This window comes from Parasteatoda tepidariorum, chromosome 6 (assembly GCF_043381705.1).
Source record: "Parasteatoda tepidariorum isolate YZ-2023 chromosome 6, CAS_Ptep_4.0, whole genome shotgun sequence".
Lineage (NCBI taxonomy): Eukaryota > Metazoa > Arthropoda > Arachnida > Araneae > Theridiidae > Parasteatoda > Parasteatoda tepidariorum.
Genome location: NC_092209.1, coordinates 32,665,696 through 32,692,929, shown reverse-complemented (window position 1 = coordinate 32,692,929; position 27,234 = coordinate 32,665,696). Strand labels below are relative to the sequence as shown.

General features: G+C 28.1%; 2 protein-coding genes across 2 annotated transcripts; both read right to left on the bottom strand.

Annotated features, from left to right (window-relative positions):
- Positions 1 to 1,944: 1,944 nt before the first annotated feature.
- LOC122271837 (fibroin heavy chain-like) lies at positions 1,945 to 26,750 on the bottom strand. Its single transcript, XM_043054397.2, has 8 exons — positions 26,693 to 26,750; positions 24,582 to 24,683; positions 22,937 to 23,388; positions 13,286 to 13,412; positions 7,534 to 7,572; positions 4,010 to 4,114; positions 2,653 to 3,323; positions 1,945 to 2,079 (listed from the first exon to the last, which is right to left on the bottom strand). Exons 1-7 carry the CDS (start codon positions 26,702 to 26,704, stop codon positions 2,676 to 2,678), a joined length of 1,485 nt encoding a protein of 494 aa, XP_042910331.2. The 5' UTR covers positions 26,705 to 26,750; the 3' UTR covers positions 1,945 to 2,079; positions 2,653 to 2,675.
- Positions 15,366 to 20,771, bottom strand: LOC139425899 (adult-specific rigid cuticular protein 15.7-like). Its single transcript, XM_071182203.1, has 4 exons — positions 20,519 to 20,771; positions 17,957 to 18,067; positions 16,729 to 17,198; positions 15,366 to 15,645 (listed from the first exon to the last, which is right to left on the bottom strand). Exons 1-3 carry the CDS (start codon positions 20,528 to 20,530, stop codon positions 16,749 to 16,751), a joined length of 573 nt encoding a protein of 190 aa, XP_071038304.1. The 5' UTR covers positions 20,531 to 20,771; the 3' UTR covers positions 15,366 to 15,645; positions 16,729 to 16,748.
- Positions 26,751 to 27,234: the final 484 nt, after the last annotated feature.

The window sequence follows — 27,234 nt, the reverse complement described above, 5'->3', positions numbered from 1 at the left end:
AATCGATTACAAAGTACATTAAAAAATAAAGCCATATTAATTTGAAACTGGTTTTAAACTTAAATTTGGGGTGTATTGCATATTTTTGGAATATGCCCATATATGTACTGAAAAGCGTGTGCAAAATTTAAAATAAAGGCCTTATTTAGTCCAAATGTATATATAAAGATTTTCAAAATTATCTGATTTTCAAATTAATAATGGTCTTAAAATTTTATGAATGTTAATAATAATCTTAAAATTTAATATTAAGACCATTTTCAAATTAATAATAGTCTTAAAATTAATGTGAATTTTCATTATTTTTATAATGGGAATTCGCATTTTTTTTTTTATCTCAAAGATCCAAGAAAACTGAGTTGGAATTCAAAATAATTCTTGCATGCATAACTGAATTGAAAATTAAAAAATATATATCGTTTAATTTTCTTTTTTTTTCTTTTTAAAACTTTATGTTTTCTTTACTCCCTTTTCTAAGATTATTACTTGTTTAGATTAGACAATTAATATAAAGGTATGTTTATCCAGAGAGAGTACTTACTTGCGTCTGATTTTGTAACCTAAAATATTTTATATAATTATAAAATATTATTTGTAACTTAAAATTTCTGCACTAGTTAATTAGCATATTTGAGATATCCCCTCGAACCATTAAGATTAAGTCCTAGAACGAGAAGATCAGATTATTAGATCTAAAACTATTCAGGGTGTTTCGTTTTTATTTTTGGCGCAATGTGTACATAATAGCAGAGAGGGTTAATCTGTCAGCCTCATGACAGTCAGAACTGGTGGTCGAGTTCCAGTGTTGACACCACATGATTTCCTCTATTTCTTACAACACCTAAAAGGTTTCCAGTGTACGACACTCTCCGATGCCCATTACCTATTAAAAATTCTAGCTACTACGTCCAGTTAAATTTCTTATTTACGGCTTTGAAACTATACTAGTGGTAAAGGATTTCAAAACCTTAAAAGCAAAAAATATTCTTAACCCTAAACTTTACGGTTATTCGGATGGACAAACTGCTGCAAGTTTTTTTTTTACCATAATTTTAGAATTAAAAAGTGTTAGAACATTTAAGTTTATACGAAATGCAATAATTTTTTATCATGGAAGACTAACTTGTTGTTGAATTGTAATTTTTAATTGTCATTATTTTCTTAAAGCTAAAAAATAAAATTATCAAACTTTAAGCAACATATGAATTCTACATTATTAGTATTAAGTTTAATTTCCATTTTTATTTACCTAGATCAGACTTTTAAACTTGAAGAAAAATTTGAGCATTGGTAGTCGTACACTCAAAATTGGGTCAGCTGTTCAACGGCAGTTATAAAATAAAATAAAATAATTTGTGGAATTATGAATATTACTTTATTTCACTCTTGTTCCTTAAAGCTTTTTTCTTGTTTGACATGAATCTTGTAGTGTTTACAGTATTTAGTGAAATGTTTATAAAAATGGTTTGCATTATTAATATCAGCAGTTCTTTTAATTATTTAAAATTTTGTATTTTTGGAAAATCACTCAAGGTAAAAAATGCAAAACTGGCCAGAGGGGTGTAACATAATTTCTCAATTTTCCCCTATACACATTGTACTGTATAAAGGTGTGATATTTTGACATTTTTACATACAGTAAGCTTTACATACTGTAAACTTTGCATACTAGAAACTTTTTAAGTAACATATCAATTCCATTTTAATTATACATAAAAACAAAAATTTTATTCATAAAATAAAATAAATAGTTCCTTGTATCATAAATATGTAAATATTTATTTCATTTTTAATTTTCTCTTCTACGTTATGAATTAAGGAAACATAGTAAATAAATAAAAAGACAGTAATAATATGCATAATTTTTTATTCAGCTAATTTTTTAAGGACATCACAACAATAAATAATATATATATTTGGTTGAACACAAAATCTTATCACAAGACCACTTTTAAACTCCAATAACCAATATATCGAATCTACAGATCACTACAACATTATTAGCAGCGTTTTTCCTCTGAGAAATTGAAGACACACAGATTCAATGTGGCATTGTTGTCTGTAACTGGTTCAAGCATTCTAAAAGAGAAATATTTATTAGATATATTATAGCACAAATAAGATTTCTAAAAAATATGTAACTCTTTTCTTGCATTAAATTTCTTAAATATGGCTAAGAATCAAATTTTTTAAATTATGAAAATGAAATTAAAATTTTAAAATATAAATTTGATTTAAGACACTAACAACTGAATATTTTTATGCAGTTGAAATTATGTTTCAAATGACTATAAAATTCCTATAATTAGTCGTTCTTTTTCAGAATATCCTCTGGGATTTTTACCTGTTGGTAACATACCCAGGTTATATTTAACAATGTTTTTTAAAAATATAGTAATGAATATAAATATGTCAGAAGTTTTCTTAACAGTGATAGTAATATTTCTAAACAATTTTATATTACAGTATATAAAATGACTTTATTTATTATTTGATTATTTTAATAAACACTTTTTTTATCTAATATGAAACATTGTATACAAAATAATATATTTCAAAAACAAACATCTTTAAAGCCTTCAGTTTTTGTTGTTTTTTAATAAAATTCCTGATAAAAATGGTTTAAGTAAAGCGAACTAATCTACAACCAACCTTTAAAATTCTAAGTTAAGTTTTTAATAATGTGCTCCATGTCCTAGAGCAACTCCGTGTCCGAGACCAACACCATGTCCAAGACCAACACCATATCCAAGACCAGCTCCATGTCCGAGACCAACTCCATGTCCGAGACCAACGCCATGTCCGAGACCTACTCCATGTCCGAGACCAGCACCATATCCAAGACCAGCACCATATCCAAGACCAGCACCATATCCAAGGCCTGCACCATATCCAAGACCTGCTCCATGTCCAAGACCAGCACCATATCCAAGACCAGCTCCATGTCCAAGACCAGCACCATATCCAAGACCTGCTCCATATCCAAGACCAGCACCATATCCAAGACCATGAGCAGGAGCTACGGCAGCAACATGTCCAACTACGGCAGGTGCAGCGTGAGCAATATCAGCAGGAGCTGCGTATGGACTGGCAATGACGGCAGCGGCTGGAGCACTGTGAGCGGTACCAGGTTCGTTGGTCTTGACAACAGCTCTGAATCCATGTCCATCAGCAACGTATTCAACCTTTCTTGCTCGTCCATCGATGTCAGCGAGAGTGTATGATCCCTTCTTGTTTCCATGAGCATCTCCTACTTCAGATCTGGAGTTGGTGGCTCCTTTGCCGTCCTTGATATCATATGCAAATCCATAGTTTCCATGTCCCTAAAGGTACACAAAATTATATTTAGTTACTTAAAGCCAAAATCTCATATAGTTAAAAAAGTAAAGGCCGTATAAAGTTTTGAAATTACATTACATAAAGTTACATTTTGATCCGCCTCTCTGGTTTCTGAGCACGTTGTGGTCTAATGTAACTATAAAACATTAACTTCTTCGATAACACTGTGAAAAAATCCAGATCAAATACCGGTATAAAGTACCGGTACTTTGGGTGAATCATCCGTAAATCCACCTTACCGTAAAATCCATTTTGACCGCGAAATATTGTACAGTAATTTTTATAGTAATACTTTTCAATTGGAATGATTTAGTGATTTTACAGTAATTGTGAAAAAATTGCGTAGGGTATTTTTCGCTTCGTACATGTTCCGGTAAAAATGGATTTTATCGAATAAAAGTACCGTCACACTGAGTGCCGGTACTTTTTTCAGCAATTTGATTCCGAAATTTTTTACAGTGTATACTTATTGATTTAAAAACTGTTTTACAGTATTCTTTTATTTGATTAAAAGATAATTTGCAATCTTTTATTGAAAGATAATTTGAAAGCAGATTCTTTTTGTCTTATTAACCAGAAGCTAACTTTTTTTTTCAAATTCTCTAAAGTATGACCTAATCTATTTATCCCTAAACTGTTTTAGTTAAATGTTATGATCTAATATACTTACATCTTGAGATTGAGTACGTGCACTAACACCTGTGTTGACTAAGTGTCCATGTCCCAGAATAACATTAGCGTGGACTACGGCGAGAGCAGCGAAGAGGATAGCTACCTATAGCAAAGGAAAAAAAACCAATTAACAAAATTCAAGTTCGAAAAGTCATTTCAAATATACAATAATAATTTTTGTTCCGTCAAAATTTATTAATTTCTCTTTATAGGAGACTCTTTTAAGTACGAAAACTTTTTACACGATCGCAAAATTTTTTACAATACGCACATGTTTATTATTTATAGTACAGTATAACTGTATAATATGAGCCTTCTTCCTTTAAAAAAAATTAAATTGCGAGAAAAACAGCCTCTTGTAATTTTGTAGTAATTATAGTTTCGTCTCATTGATTGAAATATGACGTTTTTATAATGTCATACGTCATACAAATACGTCAAATATACGTCATGCAAATTCCATGTTGGTACTTAAGATACGGCTTAAAGATAATGTTATAATATAATGCTGAGAAAATTTAATTTACAAGAATTTAGACTTCTTGGAAAAAAAAAGATGTTATTTAGCAAGATTTGCTACTAGACAACATAAATATTAAAAAAAGAGAAAATGCAAAAATTTATTTACAATTCAATGTTTTTGCTCTCCGCAAAATTTAAAATACCAATATCATAAATTAAAATAGCAAATTTTGTAATTTCATCTCTATATTTTCTGACTTGTTCATATTAAATCAGTTTATATTTTTATTTCAGTTACTTCTGCTTTAAAAAAACATATTTCTTTTTTCTGAAAAATATTTATGAGTGTTTTAAGTTTTCTAGTAAAAAATCAATACTATTTCTTCGAAATAAATTCTTACGCATTTCAAGAGTACTTTTAAGTACATTCAATAAATTTAAGTATTTTTTGTATTTTAAGTATTTTTTGTATTTAAGTACTTTATAAAAATATTAAATATATTCGAATATTATGTAGACGAGTATTAAGTAATTGATTTGAAAAAAATACTCTTATGAGAGATCTTTTACTTCCATTTTAACTTAAAAAATGAACTTGAAAAGTTGAAGTTGAAAAAATTTTCTTTAAAAAGTAATTCTTGTTGCTGTCATAATACTTACTTACAATTAATTTTTATACAATTTAGATAATAAATCAAAAGTATATTATCGAGGGACTTTTTAAACTAAAAAATAATAAGGTGGTTTAAGATATGCTTAATTCAGTATCACAAAATATTTGAATTTATGAACTACAAAAACTAATAATTAATCGACATGCATTTATTTGCTATAAAGTTATTTATATTTACGATTTAATTACTCTAAAACTAGGTACGCTATTTATTTAATGAGCAAAAATGTATAATTATTGCATTTTAAATTTTAAACATCCGTTGTTGTTATGAGGTTTCACAAAAAATTTATCGAACTAAATGACTGATTACTTGTAAAATAATTATTAAAATAAACAAATAAATAATTTGATAAACTATTCTTTTAAACACAGAAAATTAAATATTTGAATTTTCTTAAAATAAACAAACTGAGTTATACATTTTATCAATAACTATAACACAATATAATTATACACAAATAATAGTGCTCGTCAAGTAAATAAAACTTTGCAACGTTAATACCGGTTTAGAACATTGAGCATTGATATCAAGATTTCGTAGCCTTGTTGTTTATACACTTTGAACTTTACTAGATTATGTTTAAATAAATTGATTAATTACAGAAAAACAGAATAATAATTAATAATTTACAGAAAAAGTTATGAAAAGTTAAAAGACAAAAAACACACTTCAGAAAAATATAAACCGGTTGAAGGAAAAATATTTATTCGTAAATATTTTATTACATTACTAGTTTATTCTTAGAAATGAAACTGAAGAGGGTCATTTCACGTATTTCAATAAAAAATGTGAAATCTCAATTAAGGTCAGATTTAAACAACTATCAAACAATTTTTATATTTATTCAAGATGAATTAAAATTATTTTTATGACTTTTCTAAAACTCATGGCGAACTCATTTCTAAAACTCAACTATATATATATTAATTTGTCATACGAATCACTTTATTATACTTGCGGAAAAGTTAAACCTGGAAAAATTAACTGCTTCACGAAATTTATTCCTATTCTAAATATTTTTCAGTATTAAGTAATAAGTATTGATTTCATATTTAAAAATTATATTAGTTTTTGTACTCAAATGTTTAGTTTTAATGCCAACATTATTGAAATTCTGAAGTACGGTATGAAATATTTGAAAGTTTCTTTAATGGCATCGCGCTTATGACTTTTCTTTAAGTTGTAAAATAACTAATATTAAAACAGTATGCGATAGTACTTTTAATTAAAACAATTTTAGAATATTCCTATTTTATGAAATAAATTCTCACAAATGAAATTTAATTCATTTATTTGTCAGTAGATTCCTAAAAAGATAATCGAAACAGATATTTCTAAATTAAATTTCATGATGGCGTTCCTTTTTTAAAATTTACTATGCAAATTACTTTTTTACAGCTGAGAATCGGTTGAACCATGTTTTAAGTTTTAAATTATATAAACCTAACGCATTTCATTCTATATTTTAATTGTTTTATTAAACATCTTGATTGCGATTTTTTTTATTTGTGAATTAATTTATTTTTAATTATTTAGTTTTAGTCATACACTGCTAAAAAACGTGGAAAATCTTTAACGAGTATTTGCTGCAAAGTTTCTTATTGAACCAAAATTTGATTAAATGAAAGATTATTTTATTTTGGTTACACCAAAAATTGGTAAGTATGATCGAGAAAGTCCTCCATGGTGCTACTGACTGCACCAAAATTTCTAAAAAGACACGAACTTTGACGGGGACCGTTAACTGAACAATATTAGTTTACTGTGCTATATTGTCTTTACGCAGAGGTCTATATGAATCGAAAAGGGTTAATGTACATTGTTACAAGTATCAACTTGTTTATATAGGTTATTTTATGTTGCCTGTTTAAGTTAAGTCGTTGGTATGTCATGAATTAACTTTTTCCCCCAGTATTTTGGTAATAATTAATTTATGGTGAACCTTGTCTTGTATTTAGAGGCATTAAAAATATCTAATAATAGTAAAACCTTCCTCTGCTTTTAGATGCCTTCAAAACACCTATTTTTGGTGCAACCTCCGCCTGAAATTTGGAGCAAGTGAAAACACAAAAATAAAGCAAAATTGAGCTACATTTTACGTAGTCAGTAAATGTAAACCAATTTTCGGTGCAACGTAGCTCAAAATGTTTAACTGTGAAGTATTTTTAATTAGAATGTTATAAAAATATTCTTATTATATGAAATGTATTCTCATAAATATTCTTACTCAAGAAACGAATTCTTAAAAAATTATGCAAAGTATTAAGTAAGAAGTTAAATTTCTAAGTTAAATTAAATGTTAAGCGTTTATTTTTTTTCAACAATTTAGATTATTTTACGATAAAAAAAAAGTTAAATCGTAAAAAATCAAATATATATTTACCTTAGTCAGCATGGTTGAAGTTTTAACAGTCACAAAAAGCTACTGAGATAGCCAATCTACATTTTCCAGAGTATTTATACAAATTGAGCAAGGACATATCTCCGAACGGTATGTACCATACCGGTTTCCACAAACCACATAAAAATTTAAAGGAAAGATAGAAATAATGAGAAACCCACCACGCCCAGTCAAGTGGGAAAAAATCAAGGAGCTTATTGTTTATTGATTCGAATAATAAGAAAGAATTTTTCTCAAGAGCGAAAGAATATATTTTTTTCCTCAAAAAGTTTGAAATATGTAAATTATTAATCAAGTAAGAAATAGGCTATGGCTCTGATCGGTATCTGGAATGACGCTTAGAATCTACGCGACATAACCTTCGCCTACATTTTGTGATATGTGTGATATAATTCCATCTATTACTGTCATTAAGTGATAAATAATCGTACTCAGACAATGACATTGTCTATACACTCATGTAGTTTTAATTGAGATAAGTTTGTATTTTAAAACTACCGTATAATCATTTTTTTTTTTTCGTTGTTTTATTAAATCAACTTTTGTTAACTATATTTTATGTGACCTAAACATAATATTTTGTGTCTGGGTTTAAATTTATCAGGCAAGAAAAATGTAATTTTTTACTTATTTATTCACTTATTTATTTATTTTTTGCAAAATTCATTTGATGGAGATTGAAATAAAAAAATTCACTTTCCTGTACTATATTTGTTTTAAAAATGTTATGTTAAAAGGCATAAGTTCAACGTATTACCTTAATATTCACACTTAGTACCGTACCTTAAAACATAACTAAGAGAACAATTTCTTTGTACAAAGTGCTAAATTGAATCACGCTTGCACTTAAAGAGTAAAACTGAAAAATAAAAAATGAGAAAAATGAAAAAAAATCTAAGAAAAAAACTGTTCTATACCCCTACTTTTTAAAAAAGAAAAAATCAGTTAACGTATAACCTTAATGATCACACTTATGTATCGTACTTTAAACCATAATTCTGAGAAAATTTTCTTTTTATAAGGTGTGAAATTGTATCACTATTACACTTACAGGGTCATTCATTAACAATGTCACAGTTTTTTTTTTCTCAAGATTTTTGACCTCTCTCTTCCTCTTTCACAATTGTCACAAATTGTTACAATTCATCCTACACCCTTATCAATTGTCACGCTATATTACATAAAGATTACATAAAGCTATATTACATAAAACAGTTTAGGCACAAAATATATCTCATAGACCGTATCGAATTTTTTTTTAAACTATGTGCTTTAATGACATTTATCAGCATTACATAATAATAATTGCATGCGTACTTATTTCGAAAATAATTATTTGGAAGAAAAAAAATGAAAATAATCTAAAAATATTTAATTCATATTATATAATTTCGTAATTAATATAATTTCATGAGTAATTTAATTTCACAAATAATATAATTGCTATAATGTTTGAGTTTAAATAATTTTAACTAAAGAGCGTGTTGTCACACTTATCGTGGCCCCTCCCTCTCCCTTGTCACAAACTGTCACAATTTCATCAATTTACCGTTTTCTTTTTTCTTTTAGAAGGAACCTGTTGATCAAAGAGCATAAGTAATAGGACAGGGGTGGCGAACCTTTATACATCAACGTGCCATTTTTCTAAAAAAAATTTTTAATGAGGTCGTAGACGTGCCGTCAAATAATTTTGACTTCGTGATTTTAGGGAAAATAATAATACTAAACACTATCAGCTCAAAACTCTTTATTTACATTGAAATAAAATACATTTTGCAATGTCTCAGTTATACGCATAATTCAACTTAAAGTAACATCAGTGTGACTTCTGTTGTTGCAGATTAGATGACAAATAACTTATATTAAATTGTAAGATGTTAGTTTAAGCAGGACTCTTAAATTATTTTTGCTAGTTATTTATTGTTGGCTTGTTTTTTATGGTTATTAATTGTTTTTTTAGCATTAATTGTTAATTTTTTTTATTAATAATTGCTTATTATTTTGTTTGTTTTTCGTGAATTTTAATTTAATTGTTACATATGCTTCAATTGTGATAGGTGACGTGCCCAAAATATTGTGTCGAGTGCCATAAATGGCACGCGTGCCATTGGTTCGCCATCCCTGTAATAGGATATCAAGGGTTTATACTACACTGTTAAAATTTTCCTCCTAAAATTACGGTAAAATAACTGGCAGCTGTCTGTCCATCCGATTAACCATAAAGTTTACGGAAAAGAAATTTTTTTTCCTTTATGGTATTATAACCATTTACAAAAATATCGTTATAAAACCATGAATACAAAACTATACGGTTTTTTAACCATTTACAACTAGCATTTTTTAAAAACGTAATAATTTTTTAACTAGACATAGAAGCTCGGCTTTTCGTAAGTTAATGGTCATTGGAGAGTGCCGGACACTGGGAATTCTTCAAGTGTTGAACGGAATGGAGAAAATATTGTAGTGTCAACACTAGGACTCGAACTCCAGTTCATGAGATTGACAGATGAGCCCGCTCGGCTATGACATGTACGCAGTAGCGACGAATTAAGTAGCTTCATTAGGTGGTTCTAGTTGGTGCGATAAAATTCCGATTGTTAAACCGTATTAGGTGAAAGCAGTTAATATGGTAAAATAGCCATGCAATCAATTGTTATTTAACCATTTCTTCCGAGAAATTTCTAACAGTGTACCCCAATTATCATTGCATCTTTATTTTATCACAAAACAAACATAATAATCAAACATCTTAATATCTACTTGTTGCTTCTTATTTCTTGAACCCGTGATATTTCAGGAAAGCATTCAAAAGTAATGCACCAAAAAGTTTTAAATATATCCATCTCGATAAGTAGTATATCAATCCGGAATTTTATTATTCCTTATTTTACACTGCTGTACCCGATTATTTCTTGTGTAACTTTTTTTCTAATGGCAGACACTTAACTTGCGTTCTTCGACTCGGAAGATGTCAGAAGTGTTGTTTATTTAACGTTACCGAGTGGGCACCTGCAATTCTTATTTAACGTGGAGAGCAATATTATACCACACCACGCTACTACAGATACTCGTTCATAGGATGGGACAAATTCCCACATCATACAACAGAGAACAACACACAGTGAGAAACATCCATGCCCTAAGCGGGATTCAAACCCGCAATCATTGGTTTCGTTGTCAGGTATGCTAACCGCTTAGCCACCTTTTTTTAAATGGAGATAGTTTATTCCACTGAGGTGAACCGTGTTCGAATCCCAGTGATGACTAGTTGATAGGAATTCCCCACCTGTGCGCTGACGTAAAACGTCCTCAGTAGACGGATCATGCTGTCAGGCTAACCGCTTGGATGTTTTCGTGGTTTTTCTCTCCATGTAACGCAAATGCGAGTTAGCTCCATCCAAAAGTCTTCCACGATGGCAAATCTCTCCCCATACTTTATCCAGGAGTTTCTTTGTCGTCTTCTGGATTGGGTTCGAAATTATAAGGCTACGGAGTTGGACATCAATAGTCGTAAATCCAAAATTGGGTCGGCTGATCAGCCACGGTTATAAAGTATAAAATAAAACACGATGCAAACATTATCTAAATATATGTATTTTGTACTTTTCGCTCAACTGCTTATGCTCTTTGTGAATACACATGGTTTGCGTTCTGTGATAAAATATTTTTTTAATATTGTGTACATAATAGAGTCAGAGTTACATGGGCATATGAAGTACATATAGTGCACAATGCGCCAAAAAAAAAGAAAAAAAAACCGGACACCCTGAATAATTTTTGATTTAATGATTGTATTTTCACATTCTAGGTTCCAGGGGGTGACCTCAAATATGCTAATTAATAAGTGCAGAGGTTATTTTAAGTTGTGAAATTAGACGCAAGAACGTACTTCCTCTGAATAAATATAAATACCTTTTTTTTCACTGTTTCGGATTTCTGACCCCTAAAATATAGGGGATAACCTCAATCTGGAAAATATGGTCCCCATCGTTTGGTTTGGAGAGCGATCAGAAATTTATACCCCTTAATCTGAATTCTTCGTTTTGAGTATTTCACCATATTTCAAGAAATGTCTAAACAAAATTAAATATTTTTGCATGGAACTATAAAACTTGTTTGTCCTTGCAAAAAATAAATTTTAGTAAACATTTAATAATAGTAAAAAGCAATAATGAATTGCAAGGCGTACAATTTTTTACATCATTTTAAAGTATATAATTTTAGATGGCAAAATTCCTAACCAAACTATTAGGACCATATTTCTCAAATTGTGCCTACCTGTATTTTGGAGGCCAGAAATCCGAATATGTCAAAAAATGTATGTTTATTCAGAGAAAGTACGCTTATGAGTATAATTTCGCAACTTGAAATATCGTCTGCACTTATTAATTAGCATACTTGAGGTCACCCCCTCGAATCAATAAGATTGTGTCCTAAAATGAGAAAATCTGATCTCTAGATCAAAAGTTATTCAGGGTTGTCAGTTACTTTTGCACACTGTATACATCGGGACACTGTTTTAAGTGAAAATTCTAATTCCACTACGCAGTGGTATCTATGACCTCTCCTTTCCGGAATTCTTTTTAATTCCTCTACTCTCTTTTGTTATTATGTCAGACATACATTCTTTTTTAACTTGTTTGTAATATCCGAAGTCTTCACTTTCAGTTTAGCGAAGTATAGCCGAATCAGGCTCTCTTGTATTTATGTAATTTTTTTTCAATTATCAGAAATTCATTTTAATTTTTTAAATTAAATAAAATCGGTGATTGTAAACATTGTTTGGATCTCAAAGCACTGTTAATCTGATTTATTTTTTATTTATTTTTACCCATTGGCAAAATGGGTCTTGTTTTGCGTTTGATGGCGTGATCAACTTATTTGGTTGTCACCACATTTTTCAACTGTGTTCAAGTGTATGAGTAAACAGTGCGCATGCGTCGTCATTGCATGCGTTGCTACGGCGACCGCAGCTGTCTTTCTTTTTATTTTCACTAGCAGGTATTTTTAATGTATTTACATAATAATAATTTAAAATATTTTTATATTCTTTTTATTATTAACTTATAATTACTGGCTTGATGGTGATTCCAATATAAATATGAATACTGAAGAAGGAAAAGTATTTTGTGACGTCTTGAAACACGTACTAAGGCAAGATTTGAAAACCAATCCGACGACAAACATCAATTGAGGCAGTTTTTGCAACCCATGATTTTAAGGCAATCACAACTTTTTTTCAAATTTATTTTAACATGCATAAATTTTTTTAAAAATTTTATTGCATATTTTTCTTGAACGAAAAAAAAAATCTCTCTTTTTAAAAAGCTGAGCAGTTAAATTTTAAAAAATATGAAGAATAGAAAGCAAAATGTTTGGGAAATGGAATTGAAGTTAAAAAAAGTACATGGTTCTTTCAATTTCAAAAACAATTGAATTTAAATTAGGTAAGCAATTCGGAGACAATAATAAAGCAAAGATATTTTTCGTAATGTTTCTGCGTGTCAATTTTATGTTTGCATTCCCCACATATTTGTTTAGTGTTAAAAAATAATAATAATAAATTATCTAATCAATATCCAAATTCCAACACTTCTCCTTTCTTTTAAAATAAGAAATATTTGTTTTGTTCTTATTTTATTTTAAATATAGTTTAGGTTTCTATTTCATTTAATGAAAACATAATAATGAGAAATATTTTGATATGACCTCACCTAACTGCTTATTCGCAGACTTTCTGTCTTCCGTCTTCTTTGACCTTATTAACATTCCAAACAGAGGAGGCCGTTAAACTTTCTCTTTCTTTCGGTTGAGTGGTATTTTGCGAACGACCTTCGAAGAAAACTGAGTTTTCTGATGACCTTCATCATGAAACAAGTAAACTAATGGATTTGCATTAGTTTTCTTAAAATTGTTTACGAATTAATCATTTCTTTTAATTGTTTCATTTTATTAGAGAGCGCTGTGATGTTTTGATATAACATTGTTGTTTTGATATAAAAATAATTTAAAGTGATGTAATAGTTGACATTAATAGATAATATTATCTTAGCGATAAATTAGAAGTTGAAAGAAAGAAGTTCTAAAAATTCTGTTTGTAGTTATTTCTATTGAATTTTTTGGAGTTTCTAAATTTGATTCCGTGTTAAAAACATTTTTTCGATTCGTTTGGTTTGTTTATTTTTTTTGATTGGATTGAATGTATATTTTTTCAATCAAGATTGGTAGAATTTTAGAATTTTTTTTTTCTTTTGCCTTTAAGGTATAGATACATAAAAATATTAAAACTACCCAATTACGAAGCTTATAGTAACGAAGTTCACTTACAAAGCACATGGTAATTTATTTGTAGTTCAAATAGATACAAATTTTTTTTTTTTTTTTTTTTGAAGAAAAATCTGATTTTTGATTTAACTTTTATAGTCGCCGTGCACCCGAAGAAAAACATTGTTACTAAAAAATAAATAAATTAACTATTCATTAAATACAGTAAACTCGTTACAATTTTAATAGTGTCTAATCACGGCTTTACACAAAAAAAAATTTTTAGAGACATCCAAAAGTAGAAAATCTGAAGTACGATTTTTTTTAAACTCAAGGTAAGAAACTCAAACAGTTTTAATAAACTGAATCTGATAAGAAAAAATAAAAAAGAAACGAGAATAATTAAGGAATACTATCAGTACATCCCTGGGATCGCTTAACAATTGTAACTTGTAGAAAATAAACTCTGAAGATTTTCACTTTGGATAAATATTTTATCTATAAGCGCACATTTTCTCGATACGTGTACATTTTTTTTAAAGATTTTTTGAACACATCCCCACAAAGATGTCACCTGCAAATGATACATACTTAGAGGGGGAGAGAAGGCTTAAGTAACTCAATATATTGGATTCAATATATTTTCAAATATTGGGAAACTGACTGATACTAGAAATATCAATAATTAAATTATTACAATTTTTCAAAATACAGAATTCTATATTTTAAATTTTTCATAATTTAAGACTTTGAAAAAGCACAATAATATTTTTCTTTGGGATTATTTTCTAGAGCAAGTATATATTTTCTGAAATAATTAGACTTTTAAAAAAATGCGAATTAAGCATTTTAAAATTTGTGTTAAAATAACTTGCGACTTACTTAATATTATATTTTGAGCTCGGGGTGATTGCTTTATAACTCAATTCCTGTAACATGCAATTTACGTAAATGAGTTGAGTTACTTAAATTGGCTGTTTAGTTTAAGGTTATAACAGTAAGTTTTTTTAGGTATCTTTTTTTTACCTTTGCACCATATATTAACTCAAACAAAAAAAGAAACTTTTTTTTTCGATTCTTGATGACTACTAAACTTGACCATTTTTTCTTTTCTTAATATTGCCTTAAAGAAGTTGAAGCTGAAGAAAGAAAGATGTACAGAAAAGATATTTAAAATTAAATATTTTACAGTCACTAATGCTTTTCCATCCAAAGAAATTTATTGAACTTTAATCCGATTGAATAATGCTCGAAATGACAAAAAATACAAAACTGTTGTTGGAAAGTTTAGTTTCCCTCCTTAAACGTTGTTTGTAAACTAAATAGAACGTTGCGATTTATATCAAACTTTTTATTAGATAATTCGTAATTATTTTTAACAAACTATTTTGTTGATATATATCTCTTTTATAAGGTAGCAACACCATAATGAGTAATCAAAGTTTTAATTAATAAGGATTGTTGTTCACACCATGAAAATAATCGCTTTTTGACTTAAAATATTTTCCAGTATTTTTTGATAAATTAAAATAGAAAGAAACAAACCAAAATATTATTAAAATAAACTTTTATTTACATCTATGAACGGCACATTACAAATAAATAAGAACCAACGAAACCTTTAAAGCATACAGCATCTTAATTCAATATAATATTTAAAGAAACTCCACCACTCCTACCAATTTTTGGTTCAATTTTGTCGTAGCAAGGCAGCACATTTGGTACACTAACATATAAAAGAAGGCTTTCAGAAATTATGTAGAGAATTTGGTAATTTGCTTTTTTTTGATCATCGAAATGAAAGGTATATTTGGATCACAGCTTCATGTCCTGAAAGTTAAATACATATTATAAGACTGCAGAAAGTTAAATATATATTATAATGCTCACAATTGTTTTCATATACTGTATTTTATATACTTTGTTTTATATTGTTTTTACATAATTTGATGTTTATAAAGTCGGGGTTCCTCAGAAAAAGGTTCAATCATTTTAGGTTCCATAACTGAAAAAACTAGGAACCGAAGCAGAGTATTTATTAATCTTCCTATATAGAATAATTCCCATACATAATAAACGTAATATAATTCCCAACATAATAAATGTAGAATAATTCCCAACATAAAACTCTAAAACAAGGTTCGTAACAAAATTCTTAAATGACAATAAATTTCTTTACAATAAAAAATTTCGACATAGATCTTGACAATAATTTTAGTGAAATCGAAAAAGTTAATATTTAGTTAATTAACAGCAATAACTGCGCTTTTAAATAGAAGAAATTTCCTTCCAGCGAATTTTGAACCAGATAAATTTTATACGCTTTTTTAAGGAGAACTAAAGGTTTCATTTTACTAAGCACAAAACATTTTCTCTCATATATATGGAATGAAAAAATTTAAAGCAAAATACGATTGGGCTTAGAAATATGAAGAAAAAAAACATTAATTTGCTAATTTCAGAATGCTTTTTATTTTATTTTTTTTTTCATAAATATTATACAACCACTCGTGGAGATGGTCTTCATATTTATGAAGATCTAGCAATAATTACATGAAGTATAAAAAGCCAAGGAATTGCCTAATAAAAATGAACTTTGTTCTAAATTTCCCACATGTATTTTGAAAATTATTTTAATTCCAAATTGTTGGAGAAATAATCTTTTTTTGTCTTTTTTTTTCAAAAATATAGAGCTCTGAATTTTGTATCTTATTATAAACACAATTTCTTATAATAAAAGATGTTTTAAAACGCTTTATTGTGCTATGAAAAGTTAAATTTTACTCAAAAAGACGTTATTTTTGTTATAAATACTATAACTTATTATAAACGAATTATCTTACTATAAATGCTAGATATTATAACAAAATCAAATTTCTAAAACTGATTATAAAAATAATTATCTCAACTTACATTAAATAATTTGGTAGAAATCACCAATGTCCATGTCCAAGTCCATGTCCATATCCATAGTGGCCATGTCCTGCAACAGCGTATGGGGCAGCAACTCCATAAGCCAAGGGGGCGGCAGCAGCATGAGCCAAAGGAGCAGCGTATCCCCATGGTGCAGCTACTGCAGCATGTCCTACAACAGCTGCGGCAGGGGCTACGTGGCTAACTACTGGAGCAACAGGGGCAGCATATGGGCTGGCAATGACAGCGGCAGCTGGAGCGCTGGCTGCAGTTCCAGGTTCATTGGTCTTGACAACAGCTCTGAATCCATGTCCATCAGCAACGTATTCAACCTTTCTTGCTCGTCCATCGATGTCGGTGATGGTGTATGAACCTTTCTTGTTGCCATGGCCATCTCCTACTTCAGATCTGGAGTTGGTTGCACCAAGTCCATCCTTGATATCATACCCAAAAGCATAGTTTCCATAGCCCTAGAAAGTTTAAAAATTACTTTTTTATAAAGATTTAGTTGTTATTTTCTCACACGGTAAATGTCATCAAATAAATGTATTTGTAATGTAAATGTCATTAATGTATAAGTATTTGTGTTCAAGCTGAACTACACTGCATAGGAAATTCCGAATCAAACTGCGGTAAAAAATCTCGGCACTCAGGGTGCCGTTACTTTTTACAGTAGAGTCAATTTTTACCGGAACATGTTATGGAACAAAAAAAATCTGATGTAACATGCATTTTACAGTTATAATCATTGTAAAATCAGTGAAACACTCTAATTAAGTAAATATTACTGTAAAAATTAGGATGTAGTATTTTACGGTAAAAGCGGATTTCACTGTAAAATGAATTTTACGGATGTTGCACCCAAAGTGCCGGTACTTTATACTGTAATTTGTGTTGAAATGTTTCACAGTCTATCAAACTTTTGGAGAAAATCTTAATGTCTACTTTTTATAGTGCATTATTTTTAGTGCCAAATTGATTTTTCAATGCAAAAGATTTTGCATATAATTTTCAATAGCTACAGCAAAAATTCAAGTAACCTGAATTACTTAACTTATTAAATTTGAATGTTTATAAGCATAAAACTGAGAGCAATTGTTTTGTCATATTAAAATTGAGTAATTAAAAATCCTAGATATCGAAGATTTAACGACAATTACTGTTTTGTAACGACTGTCATTAGAGAATGCTTTATCAGTGCTTTTTTTTCCTTTAAAAATTTACTTACATCTTGGGTTTGGGCACGAGAGCTGACACCAGTGTTTACAAGATGTCCGTGTCCTCCATGGGCCAAGATACCGGCATGGGCAACAGCAAAAGCAGCCAACAAACAAGCAACCTAAAAAGAAATGCAAATTTTATTTTAGAAAGTGATCTTACCAATATCCTACAAATGAAAAATAATCTCATCTTTTTCAATGCTAAATTTTTAATTTTAGTTAAATAACTGCTTAATATTTTTTTGCCTCTATGGCAATTATATTTTACAAGTTTTTTTTATCTCAAAAGCAGCTGCAAAAAGTTGCATTTTAGAGTAAGGTACAAAAATAGTTGGCTAGTTAATTACATTTAAAATAATCACTTATCTTGGAGAGTTTTATTAATAATAAAAATGTGGAAAAAAATTAAACTTATAAATGACTATTTTTCAAGAAATAAAATGAACACAAAACAAATCAACACAAATTAAAGTTAATATAACCTTAGAAAAGAGTTGAATTTGCTTCTTATCATTGACAAATATATCGTCTCAATTTCCTTAAAAAAATTAAATAACTGAAACAATCTTAGTAGTGCACCACACAACAATAGCTCGTTGATTAAGGAATAAGATCACGAGAAGACGAAGTAATCCAGTTTGTTTTTGTTGCTTTTTAATCCGTTGGCTACTACGATATTTAGATAAGGTGTGTAAATTAAATGTGTGTAGAATGGTTTTATTTTTCTTTCATTCAAGCAAACAAACAACGAATGTTACACATTTCTTCTGACATGCAGTATTAATTTTGAACTTAAAATATTGTATTGAGTCTAAAAGACGTTATGAAGCATGACTGACTATGTTAATTTGAAATGTCAATAAGAATCGTTAGAAAAAAAAGTGAGAGTAATCTTCACCGCCAAATAGTAACTTATTTACGCATTGAATCACTAACATTAATGCATTTCTTAACATCTATGTTATATAAAATATTAATGCATATATAGATTGTTAAAAAACTGTTAAAATTCTTTTTCGCGTTGGCAAAAGAGAAGTTAAATTTCAAACAAGAGAAAGAGCAACCATAAGCATTAAGGTTCAAATGCATCTTACTATATATAAAATTCTAATGATGGTGTCGCAGTTTTCCATCGTTGTCGATGCATTTTTATTGGCCAGAAAATCACGTGGTAGGATCCAGTTTTCCCCCATTCATTTCAATATTGTTTAGGTTGTCATCAGCATAAAATTAACAAAAGTTGTAAAGGTATTGTTTTCCCTTAAATGTTTTTGTATCCCTAATTTAAAGTTATTTTTCAGTACTGCTATTATTAGCGAAAATTTTAAATTACGGTTGAGAACTCATCAAATTTGTTTGATCAATATAATGTATTAAGAATATAAATGTTATTTAAAAAAATTATAATTAAAAAAATCACTTCTGTTCACCAGGAGATCTAAATGTTTATAATACTAATAGATAGTAATATTTTGACGTGGGAAGTAGAGGCGCAAGAGCGTAAGTAAACAGAATTCCTTTTAGTACATAGATATTAAGTGAATATTTTTAACTTTAGTAGAAAAACTGTTTTCTGCCAAGAAAGACAATTATTGCGAAGCAATCATTGGGGTTGGTGAGCGGTAGCGAACAGGGGGCTTTGCCCCCTAGTAGGTTTATAAATTCCTGAACAAAATTTCCTTTCTCTCATGGACAACGAAACGCTTAAGCGAATCGAGCTATAAGTAAGGCATAAATGAAATAAAAGCGAACAACCGATACATAACAAACAGAGAATTCATATATAGCAAACAAACTGAGTTATATTTTGATTTTTATGGTGCTTATTTGTTTATGTAGATTCAATAACAATTTCGTTCTATAATTTAGTTTTACTTCATAAGATGCTTCATAATTTACACAGAAAAAATATGTATTTTTTCAACGAAGATCAACCAGGAAGGTTTTTTAATTTTACATTTCCACCATTTCCTTTGGTTTTCATGCATTTTAAGAGTTAATATTAATATACCAGACTTAAAACTGTTTTTCCAATGCTGAAATTTATAATTTATTTTTGGGAAAATTCTATGAATTATTTCTTTCAAATGCAATTATCTATTTGGTAATTTCATCACGGTACCTTAAAAGCATGGAATAAAAACCATTTTTCGGTTAAATTTTCGTTTCAATTTCGTATTTTTTACTAAACACTTACTAATAAGATCTATAATTTTGAAAACCAGAAATTCCTATAACTAACATATGAACTAAAAAGTAACTAAAGGAATTATTTAAATACCGTATATTTTAGTTTCTTAAACCAGAATTGTATTTTTTTTTTTTTTTTTTTTTTGCTAGAAATATCCTTAATTTATAATCCTTAACAAGTAATATCCTTAGCAAGCAATTTTACCACAAAAATTTTCCGAATAGTATTCTATAAATTGTATGCAAATACTTCAAATTTGATATAAATTAATTTTTAAAAATATGATACTTCAAATTTTACTTATTCAGGAAACTGAAGTAAATTTGCTCGAAAGCTACAGTTTGAGCAAACTTGATTTACTATAAAAGAAAATCCTTACCTTAGCGATCATTGTAGTAAGTTAGTGTTTCTCTGAAACTCAGAAAAGTAGTGATATACCCCCTCACGTTTCGTTCGAGCTTATATAGTAAAACGCAACAAGGACAAGCCTTTCAATTTCATGTTTCACAAAATAATAAAAAAGAGGCAAATACCAAAGATATGTTCGAAATACCCCACCCTTGTTAAGGAAATAAATTCATCGGCATGAACAATACATCTCTTCAACCTTCAACTCTTATGTTTTCCTAAACTAAATAATTGATCTCACGCTTTGTAATGACGCTGTGTTTACATTTTTATTTATTTTTCGCCACATAGCTGTTGGCGAGTCGGGTGATTTAACAGATATGGTGGAACTGGTATTCTGACTACAAAAGAAGTCGTTACCTATCTAATCGTGCGTCGAACACGGAAGCGAAGCTAGAGGAGGTGTTCAATATGATTTTTTTTTTTTAAATATTATTTTGGGTGTGACTTGACCTTAACCTGAATTTTCACCAGTTTCTAGCCAATATTTATGGTTTATAGACATATTAGGTTGATGACAGCAGGTGTTTTTTGTTTGTAAGGGAATTTATTTAGAGAATTTTAAAAAAAATTCTTGTTTGGAACAAGTTTTCTTTATTCTTTTAAAATCGAAATTCGTAGCATTAAATATTCTGGCATGAATGCAAAAATTAAAATATAACCTAAATCTAAGTAATGTGCCTACATCTTAAGATGATGTATAAGCAATTTAAGTCTAACGCGCAGATGAAAATGTGTAAAAAAGAATTTTATATTATCTAAGTATCTAACGTATTTTGATAAAACTATGCATAGAGAAATTGAAATATTATCAAATTCATGGCTTAGATTTAAATGAGGAATTGAAATAGAATAAAAGAGTAAAGTAAATAAATCTTGATAAAGATATTTTAAGTTTAATGGAATGTAAAAGTCATTATTAGTCATGCCTTCATAACAATGTGTATCCTGAAATTGAAATTATAAACCTATCGTTCTTCAGTTCTGTATTTACTTTTAATACTATTTTTGGAAAGATATAAGTTTCAAATATGTATTTCCTAACGTTTGAAGAAACTTGGAGTTTTTCCAAATGTTTCATAACGTTTATTAGTTTTATTTAATCTATACTACAAATTTAGGCATCTTTAAGGCGTTCCATTTTACTCTTCTGACTACTTTCTTCAAAGATATAAGCTAAGTAGATGCAGCATAGATGCAAAGTGATATGTAAATATATGTTAAAAGATATGTTGGATTTTAAATTTATATTTCTTTACTGTACGGAAAAATACATTTGTAAAGTGGTTTGAAAGTTGACATTTTAAAATATAAGAAGGAAACAACTTATTAAAAGGAAAATGCCTTAAGAAAAGTTTTTAATTGTTTTGTTTCTAAAAAAAATATGAAATTAGTGAGGAAGAATTCTATTTTCATACGTTAATAACAAGTATAATCATCATTATTAAGAAAAGCAAATGTTTTCTTTAGAAAGTCCAGCTTTTTTTCTTAAAAATAAATGAACTTAATAAATAATTATCCTTTTTAGGTTTTCAATGCAACTTTTGGGCAAAAACTGTTTTTAATTTTAATTGAAAAAGAACTACTTCGTCTCGAAAAGATATTTTATAAGAATGGGTGCTGTTATTCAATAAAACTATTTAATAATCTAATAAATTTTAAAGACTCAGTAATTCGAAGATATTTATTTCAATTAAATGATTAATTTATCGATTTGTTTAATAATTTCGAGTAAAGACTAAGTTTGCAAACAAATCATCAAAATTTTGCATATTTAGTTTGATAATTAAGTAAATAAATATTTAAATACCACAGCAGAATTGTGAAACAGGTATAACTACTATTCGGTGGAGTTTTGATTGAAATTAATGTGATTCAAAATGTATAGTATAAATTACCTTGTCAATATGTTTGATACAAATCAATTCATTTTCAGGCTTTAAATCAACTTAACCTAAGGAGCTAAATGATTCAGAATAATTTAACAAATTCATTGATTTAGCAATATAATTGTAATTTATCTTACTCTCTTTGAAATTTATCTCCAATTACATGAAATTGAAACTCATTCAATAAATGACAGTCTGCAATTTCAATAAAAACAATTAGTTCTTTACCACTATACAAAGTTTAATTCTACTTCTAGCGATTATTAAATTTAGTGTATGAAAACTAATCGACCGATTTATACACTGGAATAAAAAAAATAAAAATTGTCTGAAATAATAACAAAAAAAAGAAAAAGAAAATTTGTACATAAAACTAAAAATAAATTTTACAAAATACATGAAATCAAATTTTTTATTTAGCTTTTTAACAATTATAAAACCAATACAAATAAATAAATCTTAAAATATTAATTTCTAATTGTTCGAGTTTTAAGAATTACCACAATCCCTTCATTCCAACTCCCATGCCTAATCCCAAACCACTTCCATAGCCCAAACCGGCTCCGTATCCGAGTCCAAGACCAGCATGTCCAATAACTCCTCCGTAAGCTACTGGAGTGGCAGCAAGCATTGGAGCGGCAATACCATGTCCCATCATGGGTGCAACATGAGCGATGGGTGCAGCGTGGGCAATATCAGCAGGAGCTGCGTATGGACTGGCGATGACAGCAGCGGCTGGTGCACTGTAAGCGGTACCAGGTTCGTTGGTCTTGACAACAGCTCTGAATCCATGTCCATCGGCAACGTATTCAACCTTTCTTGCTCGTCCATCGATGTCAGCGAGAGTGTATGATCCCTTCTTGTTTCCATGAGCATCTCCTACTTCAGATCTGGAGTTGGTGGCTCCTTTGCCATCCTTGATGTCATATCCGAAAGCATAGTTTCCATGTCCCTGTTATTTTATGATAAGAAATAAAAAACAATTATCATCAATAACAATGTAAGTGCATTGTCATAAAAATAATTTATGATTCACAAGATTTTTAACTTAACGCATACTTTGCATTGATATAGCATCCCTTTATTTACATACTTTTGTTAAAATCGTTTAATTTCATTCACGGATTTTGATATAGCTTTGTCGATCATATCATCTGTATCTAGACTAACTTATTTTATAAATATCATTTTTTACTTTTTTATATAAAGAATTTAATTACATTAACGAATGCTGAAGTAGTTTAACTAATCCTCTCATTTATTTCTACAGTGGTTTATTTTATTCATATCACTAAGAAACTTGTATTGTTAAAAATTTTCATTTCATTCATATTATTTTGGCCAAATTAATCCATTTTTAAATTCAACATTGCATGTTTCCTTAGTAAAAGCATATATTTGAAAAAATCATTATTATTAACATACTTTAATAAGCTAAATTTTAAAAGTTTACTTTCGCTTAAAAATATAAATCAATTAATCATTAATGATTTTTCGTAAAAATTAGTTTAAACTAATCTACCTTAAGAGTATTTTGTAATACTTATCCTACGTTATGATAAAGGGAAAGATAAAAAAAAAAACATCGTTTCCAAAATTTCATTCAAAAAAGAAAAAACAAACTTCGTAATAATTAATTATTTAATTTTATCTAATTAAGTAATTAAATTTTAAAATAAACTTCAGTTGAAAAAAAATCGCTTAGATAAACTTAACTTTTTAAACTTAAAGTAATATAATTATATAATATAATATATTAGTATTATAAAGTAATATAGTATAAAGTATAATAAAATATTTTTCTAACATATGACGAAGCACGTCTTCTATTGTAATTCAATTTATTTTATGAAGTTAATCATTTCACCACCGAAGACTGATTGACTTCCTAGTTTCTAAGTCAGATTTATTTTGAGCATTTATAAGCAATTTGTCTTGCGTAAACGCTTTTCGTTAACCCGCTATGCAATGTTACGTTATGAAATTAATCAATTACGTTATGGAATTAATCAATTTGTTTTTGAAGATTGACTCATAACCTGGATTCTCAGTTAGATTTATTGTAAGCATTTATAAGTAATTTATTTAATGTAAACGCGAAGCGTTGTAATAGGTATAAAAATCGTACAAAACATATTTACTTACATCTTGCACTTGAGAACGAGAACTTACTCCAGTGTTGATTAAGTGTACTGGAGCCAAAATGCTGGCGTTGGCAACAGCCAAAACGAAGCAAAAAACAGCGATCTGTAAAAATAAAACAAAAGAATAAAGTTTGAATTACATTATGTAACTAATAACAAATTCGATGAAGAAAAAAGTTTGTGTTAAAGACGTAAGAGTTATTTTGTTTTCATTTAACTAAAAACTTTTACGACATTTATCGTATTTGACAGTTTACAGTATAGATTAATTGTTTTATAAAATAATTTATTGAGTTATCTCTCGTTTGGTACGAAACGAACGACGCTGAATTACTTCTGATCTAAAGAAAAGATCTAAAGTTAGTGCAGACCATATTTTAAGTTAAAAAATCAGACACAAAAACCTACTTATGCCCAAAAAACCTAACTTTTTTTGACTGATTAACAGTTCTGACCCTCCAAAATACAGGTGGTAGCCACACATCTGGGAAATATGATCCTAATTGTTTGATCAGGAGAGCAGGCCAATATTTGATCACCTTAATGCTAATTTTGCTTTTTGCTTATTTCGCCATATCTCGAGAACTTTTTAGGCGAATTGAAAACTTTTTGCTCGCAATTATAAAATGCGATTATCTATAAATAGTTTCAAGGAGAAAAAAAAAATTTTAAAATTATTTATTATTTCTTACAATTTTATTTCATAATAGCCGTTAAAACTTGTAAGTCATACAAATTTTTACATCATTTTAAAGAATAATTTTATAAGGTGAATTACAAAATTTGAACTTAATCGGTCGATTAGTTCCTGAGAAAAGTAAATTTTAAATATATAACTGTTTTTGATCATCGTTTTACTTATCTGTCTTCACAATACTGTTTTGAATTTTATTAACAAACTGTACACAACTAAATAAACTTATCAAAAATCTGAAAAACTAAAAAATAGCAATATGTTTTACAAAATTTATTTTGATGAATGAAAATTATTAGAAAAAAATTTGACATTGAGTTTTAATTGGAATTATTCTTTAGTAAAATAATTTGTTTAAGAATTTAATTGACAGTATAAAAAAAGTTTTTTTTTCTAGGAAAAAAAGTTTTTTTTAAAGATTCCTTTTTGATATTATTAGTGCTAAGGCAAATATGGCATAAAAAATTGGCAACGTCTTACAGCTTTGCAATTTTTGATTAGCTTACGATTTCCATCAATAATTGACTGACCATCAATAACAATAAGTTTCAATTTATCGAAACAGAAAATTTTGGAAGAGTAACTTAGCTCGCATAATTTTGGAAGAGTAACTTAAGAGAACTTTGCTTTTATTTAAATATCCATTTACTTTTGATAGCTTACGTATATACTTAATTTTTATTCGTATTTAACTAAAAATAAATGATTTTTAAATGAAGGTTTTGCTTATAGAAAAGCTATTTAGCGAATATTTTAAAGTAAAATTTACCTAAGGATTTTGAAAACTCATATAAATAAACTGAAAAAATTGGGATTAGAAATTTAGTTCAAAAATTTTATAGGCTGTTGCATTTTAATTAATAAAAATTCTGAATATAATAGGTAATACTTTAATTTAAATTGATATGGATATTAAGTCATTATTGATTAAAGATAATCAGCTATCTATATTATCAATGCATAATTGTGATATGGTTAATTAAAGAAACTATGGGTTTATAAAATATTTATGAAACAAACTTCAACGAAATCTAATTTAGTTATGTTTATTTACATTAAAATTTACTCTGATTAAAGTAAAGCAATACAATAAGCGTTTACACTAAACCGCTAAAACATAATAAATATTTAGTACCTAATTTTAAAAATTGAAAAAATTTGAAAAGTTTTATTTCAAACTTTTTCCAACTTTAAGGCATTGAAATTATTCATAATATATGTTCATGAAGTTACAAAATTAAGCTTTCTTAGCAGGATTAAGTTCATTATTACATAAATTTAAAGTATGACACTCGGATGCTAATAAATTTATTCTAAATTTCTTAATCAATAGATTCAAAGAGATTGTTACAATAAATAATTTCAGTATTAAAAATAATATTTACTCTGCGAAATAAATAAATAAATAGTTATCTTACTTTAGAGAACATGATTGCTGAAATATCAATCTGATAATAATAACCATAGCTAATCCATCGTCTTTTATACTTATTGAGTGACAAAAATAAATTACCTTTTCACTTCAAAATGTAATTTTTTTTAAAATTTTGAATAATTTAAAATAATAAAAATTATTTGACCAATATGACATTGACAAAATAGATTGTGATTGAATTTAGATCACATTATCCGATACGCCTTTGATTATTTAAATTTGTTTGTGTTATTAGACCTTGATTACATTAAGGTGGTATGTAATTAGTTGATCACCGAGTGATTTATCCTTATATTAAAATAATTATTAAATCTAATTGAGTATTGGTAAATATATTGTTTTAATTAACAAATTTATAGATGCTATTTGTTAGTTGGAGATTCGATTAAAATTTTAAAAATTGCTGCATTTTTATCCTGAAGTTGAAATATAATATCATTTTATGTATAGAAACATTTATGTTTACTGTTTAAAGTTAACGTAATAGTAATGTTATCAATATAGTAAAAAAATATTTCCCAATCT

Bases quoted from the DNA above. Each gene is read 5' to 3' on its own strand.
- LOC139425899 (XM_071182203.1), bottom strand. The intron at 17,199-17,956 runs GTAAGTAAATTT...TAAACTTTCTAG, and splicing joins CTCGTGCCCAAACCCAAGAT to GGCTATGGAAACTATGCTTT.
- LOC122271837 (XM_043054397.2), bottom strand. The intron at 23,389-24,581 runs GTAAGTAAATAT...ATAAAATAACAG, and splicing joins CTCGTTCTCAAGTGCAAGAT to GGACATGGAAACTATGCTTT. The intron at 3,324-4,009 runs GTAAGTATATTA...GTGTACCTTTAG, and splicing joins CACGTACTCAATCTCAAGAT to GGACATGGAAACTATGGATT.